General features: G+C 50.3%; 1 protein-coding gene across 2 annotated transcripts in view; it reads left to right on the top strand.

The window, feature by feature from the left end:
* Sfswap (splicing factor SWAP) overlaps positions 1-14,194 on the top strand; it is a 65,321-nt gene that overhangs the window by 12,575 nt on the left and 38,552 nt on the right. For both annotated transcript variants that reach the window (XM_026409660.2, XM_026409661.2), the window contains 3 exons: positions 245-470; positions 1,496-1,608; positions 2,807-2,939. In XM_026409660.2, coding sequence (XP_026265445.2) covers positions 245-470; positions 1,496-1,608; positions 2,807-2,939 — 472 coding nt within the window. The remainder of the gene's footprint in view (positions 1-244; positions 471-1,495; positions 1,609-2,806; positions 2,940-14,194) is intronic.

Raw genomic sequence — 14,194 nt, 5'->3', positions numbered from 1 at the left:
GAAGATTCGCTCCCATGGGTTCTGTCCAAAGGCAAAAAACAGTGTGCCTTGGCAGGTGTCTTCTCTTCCCACCAACACCAGTGAGATCCAGAGATAGGGTAACACTATGAGATAGAGTATCGTGTCCCTGGGCTCCCAATTGAAGAGTTTCTTGAGAAAAACAGTGAAACCAGTGTGCAGCCAACTGTGTGGTTAGGGGAAATGACGACAGATGAATGACTTGAACCTGTGTGTTTTCTTTTAGCCACCAACAGCCAAGATGCATGCCATCATCGAGCGTACAGCCAACTTTGTGTGCAAGCAGGGAGCACAGTTTGAAATAATGCTGAAAGCCAAGCAGGCACGGAACTCGCAGTTTGATTTCCTGCGCTTTGATCACTACCTCAACCCCTACTACAAATTCATCCAGAAAGCTATGAAGGAGGGGCGGTACACAGTGCTGGCAGAGAACAAAAGTGAAGAGAAAAAGAGTACGTGACCCTGGCTGTGTCCTGTTGGACCTGGGTGTGGGGTGCCGGTGGAGGGCCAGGCTTTGGGGTCCCTGTGTTTTTCATGAACTCCTGCTGGCATACGACATGAAGCTCCCAGCTGCTGTCCTACACATGGTGACATGCAATTAAATGCTGGTAGAATCTGAAGGTGGCCACCTAGGCTGGAGCCTTCCCTCTCCTTTTGCTCAGCATTCTGTAGAGAGAAGGGTCGCTCCGTGCTTCCATCAAATCATTTTCCTGGTGTGAGTCTGCACCTCTGTTCAGAGTGTGAAGTTAAGTTGTGCACTACAAAAAATGAACGGTTCTTACTTGAAATGTATGTCTGAAGCTTTTATATTTGTAGGTGTCTCTATTTTGAATTCTTACAAGGCCACTTGCCTCTATTTGGAGTAAAATCCAGGGGTCAGTCTGCGTCTTCCATTGAATCTTGTAATCAGATGTTTCACATCAGTTAGCACAAGTCTTCTTCCCCCCAACCCCCAGTGCTGGGAGGACTGAGCCCAGGCCTTGTGCGTGCTAGGCCGGTGCTCCACCCTGAGCCATGCCCACACCATTGTGTAAATCTTAATACAGATTTCACCTCCAATTTTGTTGTCTTTTTTTTTTTTAATTGGTGTTATTTTACTTCCCCTTTACAGTAAGATTTTGCCCCCTTTTTCCCCTCAATGATAAAAGCTCTTTCGTTGCTCCCAGACTAGTAAATACTAGAGGGAGACATGAAGTGGCCAAGGGTCCTACTTTCTACTTCCTGTCTGGCTTCCTCTGACCAACTTGGGTGTCCATAGGGAGTATTCTCCACAGGTATTGGTAGACCGATAACCCCAAAAATGGCCAAATGTAGCTATGCCCTGTCTGCCGCTGAATTCTTGGAGGATTTTTTGGTACATTTTTCCTACCACACGCCAGAGTCTTTGTTGTCATTCTAGTTGTACTTATTTGTGCAGTGCACTATGATAACATGATGCATGTAGACGGTTACACCAGAATCTTGATTTTGATTTCAGAGTCAGGCACAAACTCTGACAATGAAGATGAGGATGATGAGGAAGATGGGAGCTACCTACACCCGTCTCTCTTCGCCTCCAAGAAGAGCAGCCGCCTGGAAGAGCTGATGAAGGTCTCTTTCTTGTTATTGAGCTATAAAATTGATGCTGGTTTAGTTTGGAAAGTATCAAGTGTGTCACTTCTAGTGTGTTGCATCTGTGTCTTCCTTGATTGCCCCTGAGTGATGTTGTATTCATTTGGGTGACAAAGCTTTCTGCATGTCTGTTTCATAAATTTAACAAGCAAATTATTTTTGTTTTTTTGTACTTTTGTCCCCTGGGATAAGAAGAATGTTGAAGAAGACTAAGCAGTAGTGTAGGTTCCATTACAGGATTGGATTTTATGGGTGTTCTGCAGATCTGCTTCTTGAAGTCCTTGGTTACCTTCATAGACGGTTTCTCAGTAAATGTTTCTGCAGCTAATCTTCCTTCATCTTACAGAGAAGCCACCAGCACTGTCTTAGGGTTCATTCATGCATCTGTCTCCCATCTGAAGTGTAAGGACACAGAAGTCTGAGATTAGGAATATGATTTTCAGCAATTGTGTTGTGTGGCCAATCCCTGGAAGGAATCATTCTTGATTGGATGATTAAAAACCATTGGTTTAAAAATCAGAAATTTCTCTGAGGAAGGACAGTTTCAAGTTTTTTATGAGCTTCTCACACTTCCAGGAGTAGCAGTCCAGTCCTGACACACCCTCCTTTGCTTAGTGGGCATTATGGAGAGAGGCCACATGCTCTCTCAGTTCCTCTGGGACTCACAACCAGCTGGAGCACAAGGCCACAATTCACCAGGACCTCCTGTATGTATGCCCAGGGAGGGGTTCAGGACCCAGCAGAAGATTGCCTGGAGTCTGTGGGCTCTGACAGATGGCTGCACATTCAGGAGGTCAAAGGAAGACAGGGTTTTCAGAGCCGTATAGCACCTAGTTGCAAGGATCACGAAGAGGATGCCAGCACTGGAGAGACGGGCAGTTGCCAGGCCCACCTCCCACAGAAGCTTCTACAGAGCTATGGTTCTGGAGGCCTGTGCCACCATTCCTGTCCTTCATGCTCCCAGTTTTGCATCACTTGGGGCCTGGTATGACCTCCCCTGGGCATTGTTAGCATTCTCTGTGTGTGTGCCTATCCAAATGCATGCACGTGCATTGAGGTTGCTCTAAGGTGTACACACTATTGTAACAAAAGTGGAGCTGAACCTTTTTTTTAACGGGATAGTTTGTTGTGGCTCAGAACACAGAAAATGCTAAAACCGTGTCTTCTCTGTTCCTAGCCCTTGAAGGTGGTGGACCCGGATCACCCCCTGGCAGCCCTGGTTCGTAAAGCACAGGCTGACAGCTCTGCCCCAACCCCAGCTGCAGACGGGGCGCCTGTGCAGCCCTCCCAGGTGGAGTACACGGCAGACTGTGAGTACTCACTGTGCGTTCTGACCTGCATCCAGCTGCAAGGCCCAGCCCCAACCACTGTCCTCATGTCCAACCCCGGGTGTGTTGCCCTGAGAGAGGTGCCCGAAGGGCAGGACGGCTACTGTGCCCTGTACCAGCTCAGATTCCAGCAGGGACAGAAAACAGCAACTTGTCCTACCCCTCTGAAGTCCCTCCCAGAAGCCACACTGTGACTTCTGTGCCCCTTAATTGACTAAAGCAGTGTCCCATGGTCTCCCACCTAGAGCACAAGCCAGAAAATGGGGCCTGCAGTCGGCCACAGCGCTGCCCCAGTCAGATCTCTGCTAAGAGAAGCAGATGCAGGTGCTGGGTGGACATAGTGTTACCTGCCCTGTGGATGGTGTCGTGAGACTGTTGGCACTGACGGCCAGGATTGGGTGGACATATAATTCTGTTAAGAGTGGGAGGCAGGTTGTCTGCCATGGTTGCTTTCTTTAACAAGACATGGCGTAAGGTAGTATGGATGGTCATCCTGCAGCATACCTGCAGAGTATGGGGCTCAGGACCCTGGCAGTCACCAGAATCCAAGCATGCTCAAGTCCCTCCTGCAGACTTTATGACCATCTGCAGAGGACTTAGGAAACCTAACAACACAGGTGCTGGGTCAGCAGTTGTTACACTGTATTGTACAGGAAGTAATGAGAAGAAAAAGGTTTGCAGTTTTCAGTGCAGACACAATGTTGTTTTCCCTGAATATTTTCAAACTGAGGTTGGTTGAGCTGTGCACCAGAAGCCTGATGGCACAGGGAGCCAGCTGCGTCATCACACAGCACAGCACATCACAGAATAGCCAGCCGGTCTTCCTCCTCTCTTCTTTTTCCTTTCCTTATTTCCTGGTGCTGGGGATGGAACCCAGGACTGTATGCATTCGAGGCCAGTGCCTCACCACTGGGCTGTACTCTAACCCTACATTGCTTTCTTCTCTGGTTCTTGCTGATTGCCTTCGTCTTTTTAATTATTTGGAGATTATTGATTCAGGGGTCATTTGAGTGTTTTGGCCCTGGTCTCTGTGCCAAGTCTTGGGGTAGTTAATCTGTTCCAAGGCTGAGGGGGCCTGAGGATGTGCAGCAGAGAGGAATTGGCCTGCCCAGTGCCTCCTGCAGGCCCGTGTGCTGAGTACACCTGGGAAGTGACACTGGGTCAGCCCGCCGGCTTCTGAAACGCACACTGCTGTTTATCTGAGCCAGCTCTGGCGGTTGCCAGGCACCGCCCTCTCGCACCTTCCTCTCAGCTCTGGACTGCTGATGTGCCATTTCACTGTGCTAACTCCACATTCGCAGGCTATAAAAATTAGTCACTTCCCTGAACTTTGTGCACATGTCCCCAGAAAACCTCTGATATTCAAGAATCAAGCAATTTCCTTAAGTGATCAAATCAAGTCAAATCAAGATTTGTGAGTGCTGCAGTCAGATCTCGCGTGGCAGAGATGCATTTTGCTTTAGGTCCTGCATCAGCTCCTGGTGTCAGCATCAGAAGGCAGTTGTCCCCAGTCCTCATGATGCCTGTCTCTGACAGGCACCCTGTGTGTGGCCTGTCCTTAAGCCCTGAGCTCCATGTGGCCTCACGTAAAGTCTGCACAACTGGAAGCAGCAGAGGCTCTGTACAGTCCCCATGCATGCCACAAGGGCACCCTCACCCTCTCCCTTTCAGGCCTGCCTTGAGTCTGCCCATGTGGAGGACAGCGTCCAGGCATGTCCACAGCACCCCTGCACGTCACTGCACTGCTCTGCAGGACAGCAGTAGGAATTGGGGATTTGGGATGCTGCCCACCACTAGTGGACAGACAGTCGGGGTGCAGTGTGTGCACAGCCCTGTAGCACGGGGCAGGATGGTGGAGCAGGCTGAGAGTGGCTACGGTGTGACACAGCAGCCCACACGTGGTGGAGGTGGTGGCCCAAGCCCAGCCATGGCAGTATGGGACATTAGCCAGTTGGGCAGACTTCAGGCAATACCTGGCAGGGCTCCCAGGGCTGGCCTGCAGGAGTTGACTTCTGCCTCCTGATCCTGCAGTGTGCACAGTCCTTGATTCAAAGTCCTCCCTTTTTTTACACAGTGAGAGTGATGAACACCTGGAAGAATAGGGCAGGGAGTTGTCTGGAGTTTTGTGAGGGCATGCAGCTCTGACCTAGGTTTATAGTTGCAGACAAGCTCCTGCTTCCGCTCCGCTATCAGCCTGGCACTGAGAGTCCCTTCAGAGAGTGACAGCCTTCCAGGCCACCACCACACCGGCCTATCCAGGATCCAAGGAAGTCATAACCTGGGAGAGGTGGCCTGGTTCCAGTTTCCTAGGAGAACTTGGAGCTGGAACTTGGGATCTGAATCCCAATGAAACCTGCCAGAATTCCCAAAACTCCTGATTTGGGGTTCCCAGCATCAGGAGTCTCTGTGGGTCAAGGGCTCTGCCTTATGCTGACCTGGAGGCCGTAGCACCCTGGCATGCGGCCCAACAATACCTACCTTCCCTCCCTGTCTGGCTTCGCTGGGTGCCTGCTCACCTCTGCCAGCTTGGTGCTGTTTCTCACTGTCCTCTGAAATGTCTCATCTCTGAGTCGTCGAAGTCCCTGCATCTCTGGTTTTGCGTCAAGTAGCTCAGGGATCTGAAGCTCTCTTGGTGGCGCGTTGTTGACGGGGCAGCTGTGTCTGCCGAGTCAGTCAGGCTTGGGTGCCTGCAGTCTGACTGACAGCTGTGTGTGAGGCTGCTGTCTTGTGACCAGCCACTGAGAAGGCCTGACTTGTCACAGTTGTTCCAGGGGAGGAACACCAATCCTGGTTTTCAGTTTTAGTCTCTTGCACTAAGGAGTTTAGGGTTGAATGAGTGCTGACAGTGACGACCCACTGTGTTGGAGATGGTCGACAGGAGAGAAGCACGTGGAAATGCCAACTGGCTCACAGCTGCCCCTGAGAGATGGCACCCACCTTGAATTTCTTCCTTGCATACTTTTTTTCTCCAAATCGTCAGGAGTGTGCATTGCTATTGTGCTTTCAGAGATTCGTGGGCTGATCAGTGTCTGGAAGGCTCTGTGTGAGGACCTGCAGCTCCTCCTCCCTGGCCAGGATAGCGTTGTGCTGCCTCAGGAAGGCCCTGAGCTGAGCCTGGTGGGCCTCGAGGCAGAGCGTGCTGGGTGTGGCTGTCGGCCATGACTGCTGGGGCTATGCTGGGTCAGCTTCCAGAAGGATCCTCCTGCCAGGGACACACTTTGCTTTTCCCCTTCTTCCTCTGCCTCAGCCTGTTCCTGGTTGTGTTCCCATGGGTTTTCACACAAGGTCTGTGACTCTGGGGTCCCCAGCATATTGTCTTTCTGTCCCTTGTACCAGGGGCGGGATAACATTCTCAGGCATTAGGTGGCTTTTTGAAGAGAGCTTCGTTTGTAGACTTTTCACTTGAGAAATTATTAGAAAAGCTATAATGAAAATTACTGAAGTTTCACTTTTTGAGGGGCCCTTACCTGGGCCAGAGCTGTGGACATGCGGAGTCTGGAGAGAGGGCCGTTGGCTCTGGCTGGCGGGAAAGGGCTGAATCTGCACCCAACACCTGACCACATGTCCCAGTAACAGAGAAGCCGTGTGCCGGTGGGAGTGTGACTTGCGGAAGGCACGGCCCGTAGTGGAAGTGGGGTTCTGTGGCCTGTCCTGCAGCCACAGCTATGGGAAATCCTCCTTGGGCTGGGGAGGTGACGTCTGTCGTCACGTTCCTACAGGTATTCCTACAGGTATACCTGCTGTACATCTCTTTGTTTTTACTTCTGACCTTGGAGGAGAGTAGGCTGAGAAATGTTGCTAGTCTCAGCCTTGCATCCAACTTCAAGACAGTGGTGGCTTTGTGGGCGTGGGAGTGGTTCGTTGTGCTAGAGCCACTCTGACAGGCCCAGGCCAGGGAAGGTGGCGCTTGAGCCTTCAGACATTTCTATGAGCACTGCCCCCATGGTGCCCATGGGAAGCCAGCCTCACCAGCTGTGGCTGTGGGGAAACCTGTGACAATGTGTGCAGCAGAGCCATGAGGAGACAGGCTGCCCATGGCACAGTGGTATCGGTGGTCTCAGTCTTGACGGGTGGCGGAACAGGCAGGGGTGGTCCTGAGTCATACCTTCCCCCAGGCGTGGCTTCAGGCCCTAGGTGTGGAGTTTGGCAGATTGCAAGACGCTAGTGCGCACACCTGGTTTTTGCTGTGGTCTATAGCATTACTAACTTTGGGTAACTATGGCGTGGGGAGCCACAGTGAATGACCTCACCTTCCAGTCCTGGCGCCTCAGATTCTGACCAACCACTGCATTCACTGTGGCTTAGGTGGGGTCTAGCTCGGATAGCAAAGGTCTTCTTTGTGGGGCTGAGTTACACTCACCTGTCCCTTGTAGTCCTGCCCCTTCTGCCCTTTTTTGAGTAGAACTTTCTAAGAACAGGAGTCCCCCCAATAAAAGAACACTTCCCAACGTGCTCTCTCACCAGCCTCTCGTGACTTTCTCTTGCTCTCCCTTTTGGGGATCCTGAGGCTGAGAGTGGGGAAGCCGTCCTGAAGCTTGTATAAAGGTAAATTATGTCTGTGTTTTATTTGGTTTCCCTGCAGATTCACATGAACAATCTTAAGTTCAGCTGCCCACTGGTTGGGGTGGCATTTTAGTAAGAGAACAATGAACTTGATTGTCTAGCGGACTAAGACCTAACCCAAGGGTGCTCTAGAATGAAAAGGACTAGGATCAGTGAGGCTGTGGGGGGTCAGAATCATGGCCACCACCTCAGTCTTTTCCTTACTAAGCTGGTTCAGTGTATGTTACATGGGTGCATTGAGCAGTTGTGTGTCAGTCTTTCTGTGCATGTGTGGATCCCCCCACAGACACTAAGCTTTTCAAGGATGAAGACCACATCTGACCTGCTGGTCAGGGTGTCCCCTCGCCTCCTTCCACAGGGACACGGGTTCTCAGGAGTGTTTACTCTAATGAGTGTCTTTAGGAAATAGAGGGCTAAAAGCTCCAAAGCACCTCTGGTTTGTAGGAGTGGATGGCTGGGTGACTACTGGGTCGGACCTCTGTGCTCAGACAGTTGTCACACACACCCACGAGCAGGCCTGTGAGCACAGGCAGAGCCACTGAGAGCATCTCACTGTGACTGATGATGGTGGGAGTGAGGGTCTGAACCCATAAGTAGGCATGTCAGGAGTAGGACAGGTGAGCGTGCCTTCTGGGAGGGCCACACCTTGAACAGCAGGTTGACCCCACTGAAGACGAGGGTTTCCTGGCTGGACACAGTAACAGTTCACTAAGTATTTGGGTTTAGGGAGAAGAGAAATTGCAAAGCTATGGAAAATCTTGAAAATGAGCCCACAGCCACTGCAAGCAAGCACAGGCTAGAGCCATGGGGCATGTGCCGGCCCAGCCCAGCGCGGGCACCCAGGTGTGTGCTTGCTTTAGTTCTGTGGGCCTCCATGTACAGGAGGTGTGAATTCACTGTGTTCTCGCAATACTGACAGTCTAAAGACCCCAGGTTGGTAAGCTCCGGTTAACCTGGGTGGGTTTATGGGGGAATTTGATGTTATTCTCATAAAATGATTCCCTGGCTGTCCAAAAAAGTGATGAACCAGAATAGAAAACATTTGGGGGAAAAAAAAGCATAATAAAGGGAGATAGGCTGTATTGGGTCATAAACCTCTACTATTACCATAGAAGTCTTTAAATAGTCAGTTCTTTAAACCCAGGTGCCGGCAGCTGTTGATAGCATACTATTTCAGGGCATGGACGGTTATTTCTCTTTCCTCTAGTGCACTTTTGAAAGCAGTTGGCTTTTTAACCTATTTTTCCAAAGCATTCAGCTTCATAGTCACAGAAACAATAATTTTCTTTTCTCAAATTGCATGTTTGCACAAATTTTAATCAATTAAGTACATAATTATAGTAAGTTTAGCTGGAAAAAAATAGCTTAAAGAAAAAGCTTGTCCTGAAAGCAGAAGTCCCAGCCTTCTGAGAGGAGGCCGCACACTCTGTGTTCACCCTGGCACCTGCTCCCCTACAGGGGGAGCCGCCCCCACCAGGAGCTCCTCAGGGGCCAGAAAGATGGTGCCCAGCACATCAGGAACTGCAGCGGGAATGACAGGAAGCACCCAAGGGCAGCTCCAGGGAACCTGGAGAAGGAACCAGCTCGAGAAAGCAGACCCCATTCGTCTGGGGGGGTCTGCCGGCACAGTCACTTCCATCTGTAAGAGCCCACACTAGGACATTTTCAGCAAGTAGGGACACTTCGGCAGGAGAAAGATCATCTATTTAGCAGTGGTCAGCACTGTATCAGCCAGTGGGGATGGGAAAGTGGGGCACACACAGTGGGGATGGTGGGGGGTGGGGCACACACATCCTCACAGACAACAGCATGCCTGACACCTTCCCTACAGCTCTTCTGCTGGCCCGAGCCCAGCCCCTGCTGCAGTGCCAGGTGTCAGGGGAAAGTCGGTTTCTAGGCTGTTAAATGAGTTCAGCCATCTTCAGAGATTAAACAGAAATGCAGAGGGGCTTGCAGGGACATCATTTTCCCAGCTGTCAGGGAAGCTAGGAAGGAAGAGGTTGACAGATCTCCTGTGGTGGCAGAGGCCACAGCCATGTGCAAGCAATGCACTGGTGTGTCGGAACCCAGGATGCATGTGCCTCCAACCTGGGATCTCTACTGTAGTCTACAGATACACAGATAAAGGCACAGCTACGAGGGGGCGCGTGGTGAGCAGGGCGCCCGGCGCACCCCTGCAACCCCAGCAACTCAGGAGGCTGAAGCAGGAGGATTGCAAGTTCCAGACCAGCCTTGGCAACTTTGTGAGACCCTGTCTCAACATTTTAAAAAGTTTCAAAGAGCTAGGGATGTAGTTCAGCAGTCAAGCGTTCCTGTGTTCAGTCCTCAGTGCCCCCCCCCCCCCCAAAAAAAAGCCACCATTGTGGGATTTTCAGTGGCCGCAAAAGCCTGAGGCTGCTTGTGCGCCCTGTTGGAGAACCAGTGCTTGCTCTCCCTGGGCACAGCCTGTCGCAGCCGGCCACAGCCACCAGCACTGCAGACTCCTGAGGAGAGGGCAGGGTACAGCAGGAGAGGGGCTGACCATATCCACCTGTGGTCAGGACAGGATCAGCTGGAGAAGAGCTGGGAGAGTCAAGGCAGGCCTCCAGCAGGGCTGCTAACTTGCTGGTTTGTGCTGTTTAGATTTTTTAGTATCTTATTTGCAGATTCATGTGATGCTTATGTGGAGCCCAGTCTAGTATCCTGGGTTAATTCTGTACAGTTCTGTTTTAGTGTGAATTTCAGGTGGGTTGTGTCTGCAGCTGTGAGTGGCAGCGCTTGGGCACCACCTGGTTGGTCTGCTGTTACCCTTTGTGGTGTTTTAGGATCCCCGCGGGTTATACTCAGGTGTTACACAGGTAGAGACTTTCCTGGATTTCAGAAAAAAAAGGCATTTGTTTTTACTTTAAAAGAATTTTTCTATAAGCCCTTTGAATACAAATATGTGGAACTAAAATCTTTTGTGAAGCCTGACAATGAACTATTTTTCAAGCTTTTTATTTTTTGTTGTGACTTAGTTGTTTTCTATTATTCAGTTATACATCCTTGCAGAAGATTATAGTGAATTTAATTTACGCAGGAGGCAATAATACGGAAATACGGTCCACTATTTTTTATACAGTGTAATAAGTTAAAAAGTCATAAACTTAAGTCCATTTCATGTGACTAGGCTTGATTTTTTTTCTCTACCCCTTTTTTAAATGTACTTTTTTGTTGTTTGTGGCATTTTCTTTTTAAAACTAGTTTTCTCATAAGTCAAGAGGGCTAGGGCAGGGGCTCAGTGGTAGAGAACTTGTCTTGCATGCTTGAGGCCCTGGGTTTGATCCTCATTACCACATGAAAATAAACAAATAAAAATAAAGATATTATGGGGCTGGGATTGTGGCTCAGTGGTAGAATGCATGGGTGCAACCCGGGTTCGATTCTCAGTGCCACATAAAAAAAAAAAATAAAGGCACTGTGTTGTGTCTATCTACACCTAAAACAAAAATAAATATCTAAAAAAAATAAAGATATTGTATCCATCTACAGCAATAACAAAAAAAAGTATATTAAAAAAAAGAAGTATAAGAAAGGAAGAGCACCTTCAGCACTCACTGGGCGTGGGAGCAGCATTAGCAGCATTAGCATGGGATGCTTGACATCCAAGGGAGGGGGCACTTGACCTGGGGAGTAGATAGGCCTCAGAGACACATTGTTAAAGGGGAAGTAAACTTAGGTTTACTTGAGTTCTACCAGAAAGTAGAGTACAACAGTAAGTATTTAGTTCTGACTGTAATCCCAGCAGCTCAGGAGGCCGAGGCAGGAGGATGACAAATTTAAAACAAAGCCAGCCTCAGCAACTTAGTGAGACCCCATCTCAAAATAAACAATACAGTAGGCTGGGGCTGGAGCTGAGTGGTTAGCACTATTGGGTTCAACCCCTGGTGCCAAAAAAATATAAAAAAGAGTTCTGAAAGACCCTTTATGATCAAGAGGAAAGATTCAGAGAATATTAGGGGGTTGTCATTGTGGCTTTTGTGTTTTGTTTTGTTTTTTAAGTCAAGTGTTTTTATCGTCAACACTAGTAACTATGAAACTAGAGGAAATTATTTCTTAAAAAATACCTTCCCCTGTCTGTGGCGTTTCTCACGACTAAAACACTTAGGATCACCTCAGGGGAACTGGGCTGCACGAAATAACCAGACAAGAGACTGAGATATCTTTTTCTTGGGTCCTGTGACGGCTCCTCCTACCGTAGGGGTCCATTGAAAGAGCAAGAGAGCACTACTGACCCCTTTTATTGGGGAGAAGCCATTCATTGAGGCCAGGGGTCAGGTTTCAGGGGTCTGAGTCTAGCCTCGTGATGTCTGCTGTCGGCAGGTTGACTGACATCTAGGAAGGCCACTCCCAAGGGCAGAGCAAGAGAAGGGGACAGACAGAAGGCATTTCCATGGAACATTCTGTCCCAAACAGGGCAAAGGGGTGGGATTACCAAGGAACAGGTGGGCATAGCTCAGCCCCATGGATGACACTCGTACCTCTGAAGACACGCCCTCAACTTCCCAGGCTGGGACAATGCCCAAGTCACCACAAAATGTAGTGAGTGATTGGTCAGAGCCCCTTGCTTCAGGACTGGAAGTTGTGGTCATTGAGAGCAGCCCCCCACAGCTGACTCCAGGTTCTGTTAGAAATCTTACTGTCACCTCAGGGGATTGAGAAAAGGGTGCCTCTGTCGTGCTGGGTGCCTGGTGGCCTGGTCTTGGTTCCTGGCGGGTGGACTTGCCTTTTCCCTGCAGCTTCTCTGTTGACTATCTGATGTGTCTCAGGTGTGCAACCCGTGGACAGGTGTGTTGCATCCTGGACCAAGTGCTGCCTTCGACCGTACGGGAAGAGGACAGCTGGTCCGGGTGTAGAATTCCCAGTTCCGCCGTTTCCCGGGCTTCCTAAGCAAGAAACCCAGAGAGGCCTGGGCCCCCGGCCTTGCCACCCTGGCTTCATGTCCGCCGCTGCGCCCGGGGCTGCGCTCTCGAGTTCTTCTCTGCCTTTTGATTTTCCCAGCCTTTTAAACAGTAGCTGTGGGGTGGGCTGCAGGTGGCCCCGGACTTACGTGGAGCCCCCTGCCTTCTGCCTCCCAGCTGTCCTGCTCTAGGCTTGTGCTATGCAGGCGCAGGCCAGGCCCTCATGCAGGAGAGGGCTTCTCTCGGGTCCTCTGAAGACCTTCCCTCTGAGTCTTTTTCCTCAGCGTTTCCTCGTTTTCCTTCGTTTTAGCCTGTGTTTCTCCCTGACATCAACGTGGATTATTTTCATCTTTCGATTTTTTTTTTTTAAATCCATGTCTGTTTTACCCTTTGCAGTTCTCGTTCTGTTGGTTCTGCGATGGTCCTATCGTGGTCCTGTCTTGGTCCTGTCATGGTCCTGTCTTGATGCTGTCTTGGTCCTGTCTTGCTTGGCCCTGTCTTGGTCCTGTCATGGTCCTGTTTTGATGCTGTCTTGGTCCTGTCTTGATGCTATCTTGGTGTTGTCTTGGTCCTGTCTTGGTCCTGTCGTGGTGCTGTTTTGGGCCTGTCGTGGTGCTGTCTTGGGCCTGTCGTGGTCCTGTCATGGTGCTGGTGTGAGCCTGGCAAGCCTTATCCACTGGTGTCCAGGTGGCCTCTCAGGCCTGTGTTCTGCCACAGTTGCCTACCTCTCTGGCTGAAGGCAGCCACTGGCTGTCACAAGTGAGGGTGCTTGGGTGCCAGTGGAGACTTTTTTTTATGGACACTCAAATTTGAATTTCACATCATTTTTATTTCGAAATATTACTTTATTTGATTTCCCAACCATTTTTAAAAAGCGCTCCCCTAGCAAGTGCGAGGCCCTGGGTTCAATCCTCAGCTCCACATTTAAAAGTAAGTAAATAGAGGTATCGTGTCCAACTACAACTAAAAAATAAGTATTAAAAACCATTCACCTATACTTGTGGGCTGTAGACAGCAGTAAGGAGCCCCGCTGGCCCCAGCTTGGTATCATTACAGACCCATCCGCAGCTCAGAACTGGTTCTGGTGGTTTCCCCTGGCTGCCTTCTCTGCTCTCAGTGTGGCGTGCAGAGCTGCCCCTGCAGGCCTTGTGTTCTGACAGGGAGGGGCTCTTCTCTTGGACCCTGCCTTGCCTCAGAAGAGTCCCTCTGCTCTGTCGTCCTCGAGCAAGATTCCTCCCAGGCAGGGCCCAGTTCCAGGCACCTGTGCACTGCTGCCCCCAAGACTGCCACTTACACCCTACCCTGGTGTGGAGCAAGATTTGCAAAGAAAAATGCAAGCTTTTAAGCATGTCCAGCTGGGATTCCACATCTGTTCATCCCTGCTGGATGCAGCAGCAAGTGCTGTGCCCTGGCTTCTCTTAGTGGCCAAGGCAGGAGGATGGCTTGAGCCCAGGAGTTCAAGGCCAGCTTGGGCAGCACAGTGAGACCCTGCCCCAGAAGGGGGTGGGGCATGTATTAAGATTCACAGCTTTACAAGGGCGCCGTTCTCACAGCCTGCAGAAGTCCTTTAGGCTTCCTGCTCAGCCTCGAGTGTCAAAGCAAGCCTCCCTTCGTGTGGGACGTTTTTAAAGACACCGGCTTATCTGGAAGCTCCAACAAAGCAGAAAAGATGTGGTTGCCAGTTAGCTCTCATCTTCTTGGGTGCCCTGTGGCATGGGAGAGCATTGGCAGGCCATGTGTGACCATCCTGTCATG

Source organism: Urocitellus parryii, chromosome 3 (assembly GCF_045843805.1).
Source record: "Urocitellus parryii isolate mUroPar1 chromosome 3, mUroPar1.hap1, whole genome shotgun sequence".
Classification (NCBI taxonomy): domain Eukaryota; kingdom Metazoa; phylum Chordata; class Mammalia; order Rodentia; family Sciuridae; genus Urocitellus; species Urocitellus parryii.
This window is presented reverse-complemented; position numbering and strand designations above follow the sequence as displayed.